The following is a 12,412-nucleotide window of genomic DNA, read 5'->3' on the forward strand; positions in this document are numbered from 1 at the left end:
TCTCTCCTGTCCCCAGGGCCACCTGGCATTGATGGCACTTTCCACGGGCAGGGATCTCGAGACCCGGCCATAGGGCGTCTCCTGAGGGCAGAGGATGTGCATGTGGTACGTCAGGCCCAAGGCCCACACTAGTGCTCCCCAAGCCTTCGGGTGGACTGGTCAGGCCCCCGCCTCCCCAGGACCCCCGAGCTCACCATGACCCTCCTGGTGACAGCCCCCTCCAGGCGCTCGGGCGGCACCCGCAGCAACCGGGCTGCTGTGTGGATCTCAGCCCAGCTGGACACGGCAGCCACCTCCTGTGACTCCCTCTGGACAGGCGGGAGGGGGCAGGGAGAGCTCTGCTTGTGGACTGGCTGTTTCCCATGGGGCAGGGGCAGGGCCTTGCTTTGCCTGGCAAGGTGCCCTGTTACCCAAAGGTAGATCTGGGCAGGTAGGAGCTGGCTCCGGAGTCTGAGGGCCTGAGTGTGAATCCTGACTTTACCTCTCCACTAACTGGCGGCCCTGACAAGTCTCTTTCCTTCTCCGAGTCTCCACCGTCTTATTGTTAAAGGCGAAACAACAATTTTTATGTTATGGTGTTCTCAGGAGCAATGAATTAGAAAATATATGCAGGGAATTCCTCAGCGGTCCAGCGGTTATAGGACTCGGCACATTCACTGCCGGGGGCCCGGGTTCAATCCCTGGTCAGGGAACTAAGATCCCGCAAGCTGCGCGGTGTGGCCAAAAGAAAAAAAAAAAAAAAAGAAAATATATGTAGAGTGATCTACACAGTGCCAGGTACATAATAGCTGCTCAATTAATGCCAAGCATCCTCCTTAGGGTGGCAGTTTAGTGGGACAGGATCGGTATAGATGCAGAAGACCCTGGTTTCAGTTTTCTCATCTGTACGATGGGAGTTCATCTGCCTTCTGGGGCAGTGGTGAGGCCCTGACGGTGGCCCGGGGCCTTACTGTCTCCTAGACACAAGTGTTTGGCATTGTTATTTCTGCCCTCGTGATGATGCAAACAAGCCACCACCAATCCAGTGTCTCAGAGGGAGCTCACCTCTGAAGAGGAGAGGCAGATGTTGCCCAGCTGCAGGACAGAGGCCAGCACAGCCCAGACGGCAGTCAACTCCTCGGTGCACAAGCCCAGCACCTGCAGGGCCTTCACCAGTCCTGTGAAGTCCTGGGCATCCTCCTTGCCCCGGAGCCTGCAGGCCCGGCCCTGCAGAGCACAGCAGGGGTGAGGGGTGAGGAGTCTGGCCACCCGCAGCTTCCCTCTCCTCAGACCCTCCCCTGGGCAGGCCCCGTTGTCCAGCACCGAGGGGGCCTTCCCCCACCTGGTTGAGGTAGTAGTAGGTCTCCGGCCCCTGTAGGGAGAGCCGTTCCCGTTCCATGGGGTCCAGCCCCGCCAGCAGCTCATAAAAAACATGGAAGCTCCGCTCAGCCTGGGCCTCAGGGGAGAAGGACTGGCTTAGGGGGAGCAACGGCCTGGTCCTGTGCCCCAGGGGAGCAAGGACAAGTCCTGGGGAAGGCAGGCTTGGGGGCTGAGGGACCACAGCCGCTCACAGCGGCCCCTCCCTCTTTCCCGCTCTGGGAGCAGCGGGCCAGGTCATACCTGAAACACCACCCTCGAGGTCTCAAGCAGATAATGTGACACAGAGGCTCCCAGGATGACCCCTCTGTGGACACAGGACACTCAGTGAGGGACCCACCGTGGGCTGGGCCCAAGGGCAGCAGTCTCAGCTTCCCAGTAAGGGAAACTGATCATGGGTGACCCTGCCCACCTGGACCCCCGTCACTCACTGCTTCAGGCAGAGGCCTAAGACCTGGCCAAAGCGGCTGGCGTTGGCGTTGAGGACTGTCTTGGCGTGGCCAAAGCTGCTGAGCATGGGCAGCACGTCGTCCAGCTGGATGGGGGAGGGGCATTCAAGTACCCCTGGTAGCAGCAGTGGTGCCCACCGATCAGGCATCCCGGCCGAGGACACTATGTCCCTGGCAGCTCTGTTGGCCCACGGAGGGGTCAGTCACCCCAGCCCTCCCTGCCCCCGCAGTAGGCAATGCCTGGGGATGCCCCCGAGGGGAAGCCAGAGGCCTGAAGACCACCCTTCTGGCCCACAGGAGTAGCATGGTCCCTCTTGGATCCCTGGGAAATGGCGAGCTGCCCCTCACCTGACATCCTCTGTCCCTTGTCTGCCCCTGCTCCAGGCTGCTTAGGAACTGCACAATCTTTCTGGAAGCTTCTGTCTTCCCAGAGCCACTGTGCCCACTGCAGGAGGCACAGGCTGGCAGGGTCTCCAGGAAGGGGCACATAGGACAATCCCATTGAGCCCGAAAGTGGGGATATGCCCACCTGGAAGTGATACCTGCCCTAAAGGAGACTCCCAGAAATGCAGAAACATAGACCTGGGGCGTAGAGACCAAACAGAAAAAAGTCCCCAAGATGCCTCGTTCAAGGGGCACAGTCTTAGGAAGTCCAGAGCTGTTGCCCAGCAGTGGACCAGACAGGCAGTTTCAAATGCAGACCTCACATCCCCTTCCTCCTGGCCTTCAGTGTGGCCTGAAGGTTCAGCCAAGCAGGGCAGCCACCACTCACCCCAGGAGGATGCAGGTGCCCTGCCCAGTGCTCTGAGACAGGCTATAGGCTGCTGCCACGATGGCAAAGATGTGTCTGGGGGAGGAGGGTGGAAGCAGATGAGAAGGTTACCAGAGATGGGCATCTGGGGCCTCCTGGGCGTAGGCAGGTCGTGCCTGCCATGCCCTGGACCTCAGTCAATGGGACATGCTGGGGGTGAGCAGAGGGCTGGTGGGGCAAATTCACGTACGGGGTGGTGTTAGGGGTCTTCCTAGGGTGGTAGCTGGCCAGGACCTCAGGTGAGAAGAGAGGCAGGGGCCGGCGGGGGTTCAGAGCGAGCAGGAGGGGCCCCCCAAAGGTCTGGGAGGAAAGTGGAAGCTCTCATCAGAACATGGAGGGAGCAGGTGATGCAAATAGAGTGGAGCTCTGATGCCCCCGGCCCCTCCCCGCTCTGCAGGACCCCAGAGAGGGTTCAGCACCCAGCCCAGGGAGGAGAAAGATGGAGGGGAAAGCTCTCCAGGGGTGCCCGGAGGGCCCTCTGATCCCTGAGGAAAGGGAATCCCAGCCCACCATCCCCTCTTGGGTCTCCCGTACATAGATTCGGCCCAGGTAAAACCTCTTCTTGAGGCACAGCAGCACGGAGCTGTCGCACACCGGCCTGTAGGGAAGCAGGGTGGAGAAGCAGGGAGTTGGGGGCAGAAGATCCTGGGTTAGCGCTGCTACTGGCTGCAGAGACACTTCCACCAAGTCATGCACCCTCTCCGAGCTGGTCCATAATACAGGGGTCCGGCTGCTAAGCAAATTACCAGCGCCGTGGGCGCTACAAGCAGGACCAGGCTGCTGACCCAGAGGGAAGCTTTGTGCCAATTAGAGAAGGAAGGAGCACCTGATTCTCACCCCTCACCTGCCCCTTCCAACCAGACAACCTTGTGTGGCAAAATCCCATGTAAGGATACAATTCATAAAAGAACGGGGGTAGGATGGGATACGAGTAAGTGTGACCCAGGCATGGCAGGTTTGGGACCGCGCCCGCTCACCGCAGCCGGGCCAGGTCCTCGGTGTCTTCCAGGCCTTCCCCCAGGCTCCTGTCCTCGGCGCCGGGAAAGGGCGGCGCCTCCAGGCCCGGCCCGAGGCTCAGCTCCAGGTCCTTCTCCAGCGCCTCCTCGGTCTCATCCTCCGGCTCCCATCGATCCCTAAGGAACCTGCAGGGGCTCGGGCTCCTCTCCCGCCGCAGGCGGGTCTCCAAGATGAGTCGGGGCAGCAGTGCTTCGGTGCCAAACCCAGGGTCCTCCCGGGGGTCCTCGCCCTGTGCCCAGTGCACCGGAGCCTCGGCTCCCAAGGTCTCCGGCTCCGCTTCGCTGCTGGAGCCTCTCTCGAGTGGGGGCTCGTCGGAGGGAGTCGGGCCGAGAGAGCCGTGGCAGCGCCCGGCCACCCCTTCTCCACTCGCCCTGCGCCCCTCACTGTCCCCTGAAGCCCCCGCACAAGACGAAAAGTGCCCCTCCCCAGCGGGGGCGTCCGCGGACGCTTCCTCTGAGCTCTGGCTGCTCGAGGTCCTCCCTGCCCTGTGGATCCTGGGGAACATGACCGCAAACTTGGGATCTGGAGTCGGGTCCGCGTCCTCAGAAGGGTCGTCGGGGGCTGGCCTTTCCGCAACCTGAGGGGAACTCGAGCCGCCACCAGGGGGAGCCCTCGGTCGCCCGCCCAGCCCAGCTACGCCCGCCAGGCTCAGCTCTAGACCGCGGCTCAGCCCCGGCCCGCGGCCCCGCCCCTCGCCCGCCGCCCGCGCCTCGCCCGCCCGCGGCCGGAGCTGCAGCCACCGCAGGAGGCCCAGGCCCCGTGCCACCCGCAGGAGCCGGTCCTTGAGGCCCGAGCGGCAGGGACCCGCGGCCTGGGGAGCGGGCCCTGGCGGGGGCCTCGCGCGAAGCCTGCCGGGCGCCACCAGGGCGACCAGCGGCGCTGGGTCCCTGGACCCTTCTCCTCCAGCCCCCGCTTCGCTCACGCCCTCCTCCTCTTGCACCTTCCCCACCCCCTCTCCGACCTGGGTACGCTGACCCCGGGCGGTCGAGGCCTCGGCTCTAACGGCCTGGGGGCCCCTCAGCTCAGCCTCGGGCTGCACCCCACTGTTTCTCGCGTCCCGGGCCCGCCTGGGATCTCGAGAAGCCCGCGAGCTCCGGGGAACGCACGCGCGGCTGCCCTCGAGGGGACTGGAGGCCGCGGCTTTACTGGCCGGTTCAGCCTCTTCGGCCTCAGTGGACCCGCTTGTCGTTCCTGGGGCTGCCCGTAGGCTCCGTCCAGGCCCGGCTCCCTCCAGACTCAAGTCTGTGTCAGTCTCGGAATCCTCGGTTTCTCCCTGGGGCCTCGCCCCCGACGATTTTTCCGGGCTCCGGGGCCCGGCGGGGGGCTTGTCACCGCCTCTGCCGTCGCTGCCCAGGCCGTCGCTGCTCGGGCGTTCTCTCGGCGCCTCCAGCGCTGACTCCGGACCGGTTTGGGTGCTTCCCGAGCCCATGTCCGTTTGCTCCGAGTTGGGCCGCCGCTCTGGGGCCCCACCGCTCTGGCTGCCGCTCTCCAGGGCCTCGCGGGCTTCGCTGTCCGGGCAGGAGCTGGCCCCGTCTCCATCAGACGTGTCCCCATTGAGGCTGCGGGTCTCTTGGTGGCCCCGCTGAACCGAGCGTCCCCGCCCTTTTCCTCCTCTCCTGCGGCGGTCGCGCCCGCGTGTCCTTCCTCCTCCGAGGAGACCCTTCTCCTCCAGGCGCCCCCCACGGCCGTCCCCAGGCTTGTGGTTCTCCTTAGGCCCGCATCCCCGACGCCAAGCGCTGCCTCGTCTCCCCGCAGCCTCCGGTGGCGGCCCAGCCTCTGGCCGTCTGCAGTCGCCGTTCTCCCCTACGGTGGGCTTCCTGCGGCCACCGGGGGTCTCCTGGCCCCCCGCGGTGCAGGGATCCAAGAGTGGTCTTGCCCCGTGGGCTTTACCGCGGCCCTGTCGGCGCTCCCGGCTGGGCGCGCTGTCCGCGCTGGCCGACCCGGATTCCTGCTCCCCGGAGGTCGGCCTCCCGGGTCCCTCCGGCCGCTGGGGCGTTTTGCCCTTGCTCCTGACCATGGTTTGTTTCCCGGCGTCTCCTTCCTGTCCTCTTCCCTAGGAGCTGGCTGCCCGCAGGTGCCCTCGGCAGCACATCACAGGTTGCGGCTACAGGCTCAATCTACCCGCCCCCGCATCTCCCGCTTTATGCGTGAGCATCAATAATGCAGGTGGCTGCGGGTCCTGACCTCCTCGGCCAACAATAGAGTGGAGGCCACCCAGGAAAGAGGAGCTGCAACTGCGGACAAAGGCCGTGGACAGGGCAACCGTGCCGCCTGGAGTTGCTGCCGGCCAGGTCAGCCTGGCACCACGCCAAATCAAGGGGGCCCATGCTCTGCTCCCGCCTCACTGCTTCTTCAGCAGGGCGTGAAGGGGTGCCAAAAGAACCGTCCTCCTCGTCCTGGGGTCTCTAGGGGAATCCGTCCTCCTCCCTGCATTGGCAGGCGGATTCTTAACCACTGCGCCACCAGGGAAGTCCAGGTTACCCATTTCTTGTATTGCCTTCAAGAGCTATCCACGCACAGAAAAGCAAGTATTCTTTTTCCCTTTGAGCACAGGTGGAAGCTTTTCTAGCTCATGGCTCTCCACTCTGCTTTTTCCAATCTAACAGATTAACTTGGAGATTTCATAATAGTGCATAATGATCTTCTTTTCTTTTTACAACTGCATAATAATCCAGCAAATGAACGTGCCATAGTTTAACCAATTCTTTATTGATAGTGTGAAAATTAATCAAGGGAAACCTTACTAAAATGGAGTCCAGAGGCCAGAAGGGGGAGCTCTTACACGCTTACCCCTCCACCTCAATGCAGATCCCAAGGGAAAGAAATGTACTTTGTACTACAGCCAGCTGGAGGAAAAAAGATTTTCTCCTTGCCTGGCACAGCTCAGCCAATGAGAAACTGTCAAACTAAGACAATGAAAAGCCACTGTGCTTCAAATTCCCAATTTCCTCCAATGGTCTTTTTGTTTATAACAGCCTTTCCCAACTTCCCCTTCTCCTCTATAAAAAAGCTTCCTCTCCTTTGCTTTAGCAGGGTTGCGTGTTGCTGGCCATAGTTGCTATCCTGTGTTGTAATAAACCTGTTTTCCTGGTAAAATAACTGACTTTTTAAAATTGCTTTAGGCTAACAGACTTTTATGTCTGAAACGGAGGATGCCTTCATCTCAGCTTTTGCTTCAGTTACAAACAACATTGACTCCACCTGTGTCCAAGCAGAATCAATTCCTAGAAGTAGAATTGCTGGGCCATAGGGTATGTGTATTTGTAATTTGGAGTGCTCCAAAATTTCCTCCATGGAGGCTGTATCAATTTACACTCCCACAAACAAGATAGGAGACCACCCATTTTAACATGGCACTGAGGCATGGTGTTACCTAACATTTTTGCCACTCTGAAACGTGACAAATCTCAGTGTCTTTTAAATTCATTTCTCTGTGAGAATAAGCAGCTTTCCTCCATCTTACAGCCTTTTTTTTTTTTTTTCCTGAGACCTGTCTTTTCTCATTCTTTACCCATCTTTGTATTGATGCGGATCTGTTTCTTGATGGTTATACTGTAGTTAAACCCAGGCAGGATTCATGAGCCCTTTTTGGATGGCCCCAGGGCTCCGGGGCACCCAAGATGGAGTCAGATGAGATCTCCAGCCAGGGCCTGTGACCTGCCCCGCAGGGCTCCGTGCCCCTGCTGACCACTCACTCTGGCCTCTCCTCACCAGCAGCCCCGCCCAGAATCAGAGTGGGGGAGGTAACATTCCAGATTGTGGCCCTTTCCTTGGTATGCTCTCCAGTTGGCTTGTACCTGCCTTGTACCCACCTCTCTGCACATCTCCTGGAGCCAGCCTCAGACCTGGGTGGAGCGGCTGCAAGCACTCACGTTACCCAGGAGGGCCACTCACAGCCCAGAGGCCTGGTTTGAGCAAGGAGTTGAAAGTGACTTGGCCTTTGCCAAGGAAGCAGCCTTCTAGTGAAGGAAGCAACTGTCCCAAAGGAACACAAGCTCATGGGTAACATCAGTTACCATGTAGCTCATAAAACTGGTGTCTTTGTGAAAGTCTGTAAGCTGTGCTTCCCCACCACCAATACTGACCAAGGCAAAGGGCGATGAGACTCATAGGGCTCGTTTCACCTGCAGAAAGCAGGAAGTGGGGTGATGTGCTCACACCATGGGTGATTACACAGCACTGTCAGCAACACACACGGGTTATTTCACAAACGCAATGGTGAGTGAAGAAGCCAGAAAGAGCTATAGAGTCACTGTATGATTCTATTTACATAAAGTACGAAAAGAGCAAACTGAGCTAGTTATAGAGTGGTGCCTGGGGTGGGGGGTGGGAGGTTGGTAGTGACTAGAAGGGTCACAAGGGAGCCTCCATGGGTGATACTGTTTGTTCAGTTGGTGGAGGTTTATCGGGTTGTACTCCTATGACTTGTGCTATTCTGTATGCGTTTTATAATTTAAAAGGTAACACAGAGAAAGAGCTCACTGGTTTGCCCTGGACTAATAATAATGATGATGTGCTCGGTACTGTTCTAAGTACTACACTTAATTTTTTTTTTTTCTTTTGGCCACGCCCTGCGGCCTGTGGGATCTTAGTTCCCCAGCCAGGGATTGAACCCAGGCCCTCAGCAGTGAAAGCACGGAGTCCTAACCACTGGACCGCCAGGGAATTCCCTGAATTCACTTAATTCTTGAAAGCACTCTAAGAGGTTGGTGCTATAAGGATTCCCATTTTATGGATGATAAGACTGAGGCACACAGCTGAGTGTCAGAACTGGAATGCCAGGAATTCCCTGGCAGGCCAGTGGTTAGGACTCTCTGCTTTCACTGCTGAGGGCCTGGGTTCAATCCCTGGTTGGGGAACTAAGATCCCACAAGCTGCACAGCGTGGCCAAAAATAAATATATTATTATATATATAAAAAAAAGAAGTGGGGTGCCCACTCAGGCAGTCTGGCTCCCAAGACCTGGCAAAAGAACATGTGTGAGGAGCTACCATCAGCTACACACAGAACTTCCATTTGTCCAGCCCATTACAATGTGTCCTGTGAGCTCTGGGGGCAGAGGGAGAGCTCCACACCTGTCTCTAATCTCCTACCTTCTCCCCTGCCCTCCTCTCCCTCTGGTTGATCCAGGACAGAGCTCGGATCTCACTCAGCTCCGTGGGCGTGGCCACTTCTGATCCTCTGAGTCTCAGTTCTCTTCCCCAGCTTCATTTCATTCAAACCCCCCAAAACCCTAGGAAGGAGATATGGTCTCATTTCACAGATGGGGAAACGGCTCTGAGAGGGTAAGTGGCTTAAAGACACACAGCCAGTAAGTGAGAAATTGGGGACCCAATTCAAGGGTCCCGCTATTCTTTTTCTTTAATTAATTAATTTATTGGCTACATTGGGTCTTCATTGCTGCACGCGGGCTTTCTCTAGTGGCTAGCAGGGGCTACTTTCCGTTGCGGTGCGCGGGCTTCTCATTGTCGTGGCTTCTCTTGGTGCAGAGCATGGGCTATAGGCACGCAGGCTTCAGTAGTTGTGGCATGTGGGCTCACTAGTTGTGGCTTGCGGGCTCTAGAGCACAGGCTCACTAGTTGTGGTGCACGGGCTCAGTTGCTCCACGGCATGTGGGATCTTCCCGAACCAGGGCTCAAACCCATATCTCCTGCATTGGCAGGTGGATTCTTAACCACTGCGCCACCAGGGAAGCCCGGGTCCCGCTGTTCTGCTCCATGACACTTCTGCTGAGAATTGGCTTCAGAACCAGACAGGCTTGGTCCCTCCCCTGTCCCACTTCCTGGCTGTGTGATTTCCAACAATCTCCGGGGAACTCCCCTGGACAAACCTGATAGCAGGGCAGAGGGGCCCCAGCCCCAAGCCCAGTTCTCCCCTTGGCCTCCTCCTTCCCACTCATTCCTTCATCTGCTTTGCTCATGAGGACTGTGAGCTCCTCCTCCGGTCTGTGCAAGCCCTCTTCTGACTCCACTCCACACTCCTTCCCTCCCTCCTGATCCATTTCCTCCTCTCCTGGCCTCACCCACCTCACAGTAACTTTCACCTCCTTTGGTTGGGTGTTTACTGGGAGCCAGCTGCTGTGGGATGTTACAGATTCTCATTTAATCCTTTCAGTCCTCTGAGGTCGGCCCTATTATCACAGCCCATTTTGGAGATAAGTAAACAAAGGCGCAGGAGTGAGGTCATCTATCCAAGGTCACACAGCCGGTCACAGGCAAAGCCAGTGATGGAGGGTTGGATCCGCCCGACTTTCAGATGTAGGTGAACACTGTCTTCCACCGCTGGATGCCGAAGGCCCTCAGATCTAAGTCTCCAGACTGGCTGCCTGTGGTACGTCTCCAGGGACTTTGGTTTTATTTTTTTTGCGGTACGCGGGCCTCTCACTGTTCTGGCCTCTCCCGTTGCGGAGCACAGGCTCCGGACGCGCAGGCTCGGCGGCCATGGCTCACGGGCCCAGCCGCTCCGTGGCACGTGGGATCTTCCCAGACCGGGGCACGAACCCGTGTCCCCTGCATCGGCAGGCTGACTCTCAACCACTGCGCCACCAGGGAAGCCCCCTCCAGGGCCTTTGGAATTGGCAGTGACTCCTCCCACTCACTCACCGGTCTATCTGGCAGCCATCCTGGTCAACTCAACCTCTCAATACCTCCGTTTCACCACTCCCATCACCTCTCCCTGGACACCCCACTTCTCCCTCGGGGCCAGCCCAGCTCCCGTCAATCCCCTTTCTAGAGCACGCCTATCCATAAAAATGGTTGGTCTCACACTCCTAATATGAGAACTTTCCTTCTGAAATATTTGAACCACCAACGTAAGCTAACGCTTCAAAGCATAGTGTACGCAAGGCAAATCTCGTCCTTAATGCGTGCGGGGTAAATCCATTTTCAAAGAGCCCTCCTGGATTTTCAGGTGCGTGTGTGCTTGTTGACTTCTTGTTCGAGCTGATTAGCTGGATCATTGCGGCAGTCACGAAGCCATGGAGGTGTTGGCTCTGCCATTTCCTTCTCATTTGTTGGCGTTTGCATTGTTACTGTGATCTTCAAGTCTTGGTTTCTTGGCAGGAAACTTCGTGTCGCTTGTCCATTAGTGTGAGGTAATTTAGGCCAATTGAATAAAAGACATGGAAGCCCCCCTAAACTGGCAGTCACAAAACCATACCTGTCTCCCTAGGTGGGGAGCCCAGCTCTCTGGGTGTGATGTTCCCACTCCTTCCTTGGCACCCACTTTTGGCGCAGGATCCTCTGACCCACAGACTGAGGACCCCAGTGCCAACCCAAGTTAGAGAAGACATCCTATGCATCAAACTCTAAGATGTTCTCCCTGACCCTGACAGAGGGCCTCCCCCATCATTAGCCCATTGACCTCGAGGTCTCATAGGAACCTGGCAACAGACCACGAGGGAATACCGTTATCCCATTTCCCAGGAGAAACTGCTGCAGAGCAGGTAAGTAATTTGCCTGAGTGGAACTTGGTTGCTGTAGCTGCGGCTGAAGCTACAGTAGTCTTTAGAAGAATAAATCTCCTCATGGAACTTCCCTGCTTAAAGCCCTCCAGAAGGGACTTCCCTGGCGGTCCAGCACCTCCACTGCAGGGGGCGTGGGTTCGATCCCTGGTCTGGGAACTAAGATCCCACGTGCCACGCAGCGCGGCAGAAAAAAAACGTCCTTCAAAGGCTTCCGCTGTCTCAGGATGGAGTCCAGACTGTCTTGCAGAGGGAGCAGTTCTCCCCACCTCCCCCACGCCCGTGGCTTTGCCTTTATCTGCCCAGCATCCTTTCTCCACTTCTTCCCAGGACAGCATTTTCTTCCTTTGGGGAGCTGTCCCTCCCACTCCTCGCGGCTCTTAGGGCTCCATCTCAGTAAGCCCCCACTATTCCTCTAAGGAGAAACAAGGGATGCTCGAGTGGTCCAAGTTCCAAAATGCAGCGACTCTTGAGCTGGACGTGCTGGGCCGGAGGGTGGGTGCAGAGGATGCTCCCACGGTGTGTCCGTCCTGGGACCTGGGCCTCAGCTCCTCCTCTGCTCCCTGAGTAATCCGTGTCCTTCCAACAGGCCCTTTCCGCACTCAGGCCAGGGTGGGTTCCTGCGGCCCGTGGCGGTGCCCTCACCCTCACGAGGCTCCTGGACTGGCCCTGGCATTTTCAGCTCATTTCCTGCTAGCCACCCTCAGCTCTTCACTCGTTCTACGGCGAGCAGAACACTCCCTCTCGTGCTGCTGTACCTCCCCGCCCCCAGTCCTCTGCACCGAACAGTCTGCCCAGCCAGCTCCCGGTCACCTCTCCCGTCACACTTAACGTCACCTCCCCAGGCACATTTCTCACAAGCCCCCAGATCTCCCTCGTCTTAACACTTCCTGCACTCGTAAGGACCCCACGAGGGCAGGGATCACATTGTCTTGGCCACCTCTGAACCCCAAGCACCTGGCGTATAGCTGGTGCTCAGTGAAGACAGGTGAATAAAGATGTAGCCCAAGTAGAATCAAACCCCGGGCTTATAAAGACCTTAACTGCCCCCCATGCCTCAGCAGCACCCCATAGTCCTTCCCTGAAGTCCGGAAGAAGCCATCGGGCCTGAGATACTGTGTGCATCTTCCCCTCCGAACAGCAAGGGAAGGCCAGCCAGGGGCAGCTAGGGGCCTCCCACTGCCCCCCACCCAGGGATGCAGTCAGACTCAATTCAGTTAACTTTTACCATTTATTCCCAAAGAGAGAAGGCATATAGCGTTCGGACACAACCAGATACAGTTTGATCTGATTCAAAGAGCTTAAAAAACAGATTCT

At 57.8% G+C, this 12,412-nt stretch overlaps 1 protein-coding gene across 1 annotated transcript in view; it reads right to left on the bottom strand.

Moving 5' to 3' along the window:
• The window catches only part of MYO15B (myosin XVB), a 32,521-nt gene extending 26,844 nt beyond the window's left edge, over positions 1 to 5,677 (bottom strand). The window contains exons 1-11 of the mRNA XM_089900122.1: positions 3,594 to 5,677; positions 3,151 to 3,214; positions 2,807 to 2,916; positions 2,578 to 2,652; positions 2,154 to 2,250; positions 1,788 to 1,891; positions 1,600 to 1,663; positions 1,322 to 1,435; positions 1,045 to 1,206; positions 195 to 308; positions 23 to 81 (exon numbers count right to left, since the gene is read on the bottom strand). Coding sequence (XP_089756248.1) covers positions 23 to 81; positions 195 to 308; positions 1,045 to 1,206; positions 1,322 to 1,435; positions 1,600 to 1,663; positions 1,788 to 1,891; positions 2,154 to 2,250; positions 2,578 to 2,652; positions 2,807 to 2,916; positions 3,151 to 3,214; positions 3,594 to 5,650 — 3,020 coding nt within the window. The 5' untranslated portion in view covers positions 5,651 to 5,677. The remainder of the gene's footprint in view (positions 1 to 22; positions 82 to 194; positions 309 to 1,044; positions 1,207 to 1,321; positions 1,436 to 1,599; positions 1,664 to 1,787; positions 1,892 to 2,153; positions 2,251 to 2,577; positions 2,653 to 2,806; positions 2,917 to 3,150; positions 3,215 to 3,593) is intronic.
• Between the last annotated feature and the right edge of the window lie 6,735 nt (positions 5,678 to 12,412).

Source organism: Delphinapterus leucas, chromosome 19, assembly GCF_059928025.1.
Source record: "Delphinapterus leucas isolate spDelLeu-1000000601 "Yukka" chromosome 19, BTC_Dleu_Yukka2, whole genome shotgun sequence".
Taxonomy (NCBI): domain Eukaryota; kingdom Metazoa; phylum Chordata; class Mammalia; order Artiodactyla; family Monodontidae; genus Delphinapterus; species Delphinapterus leucas.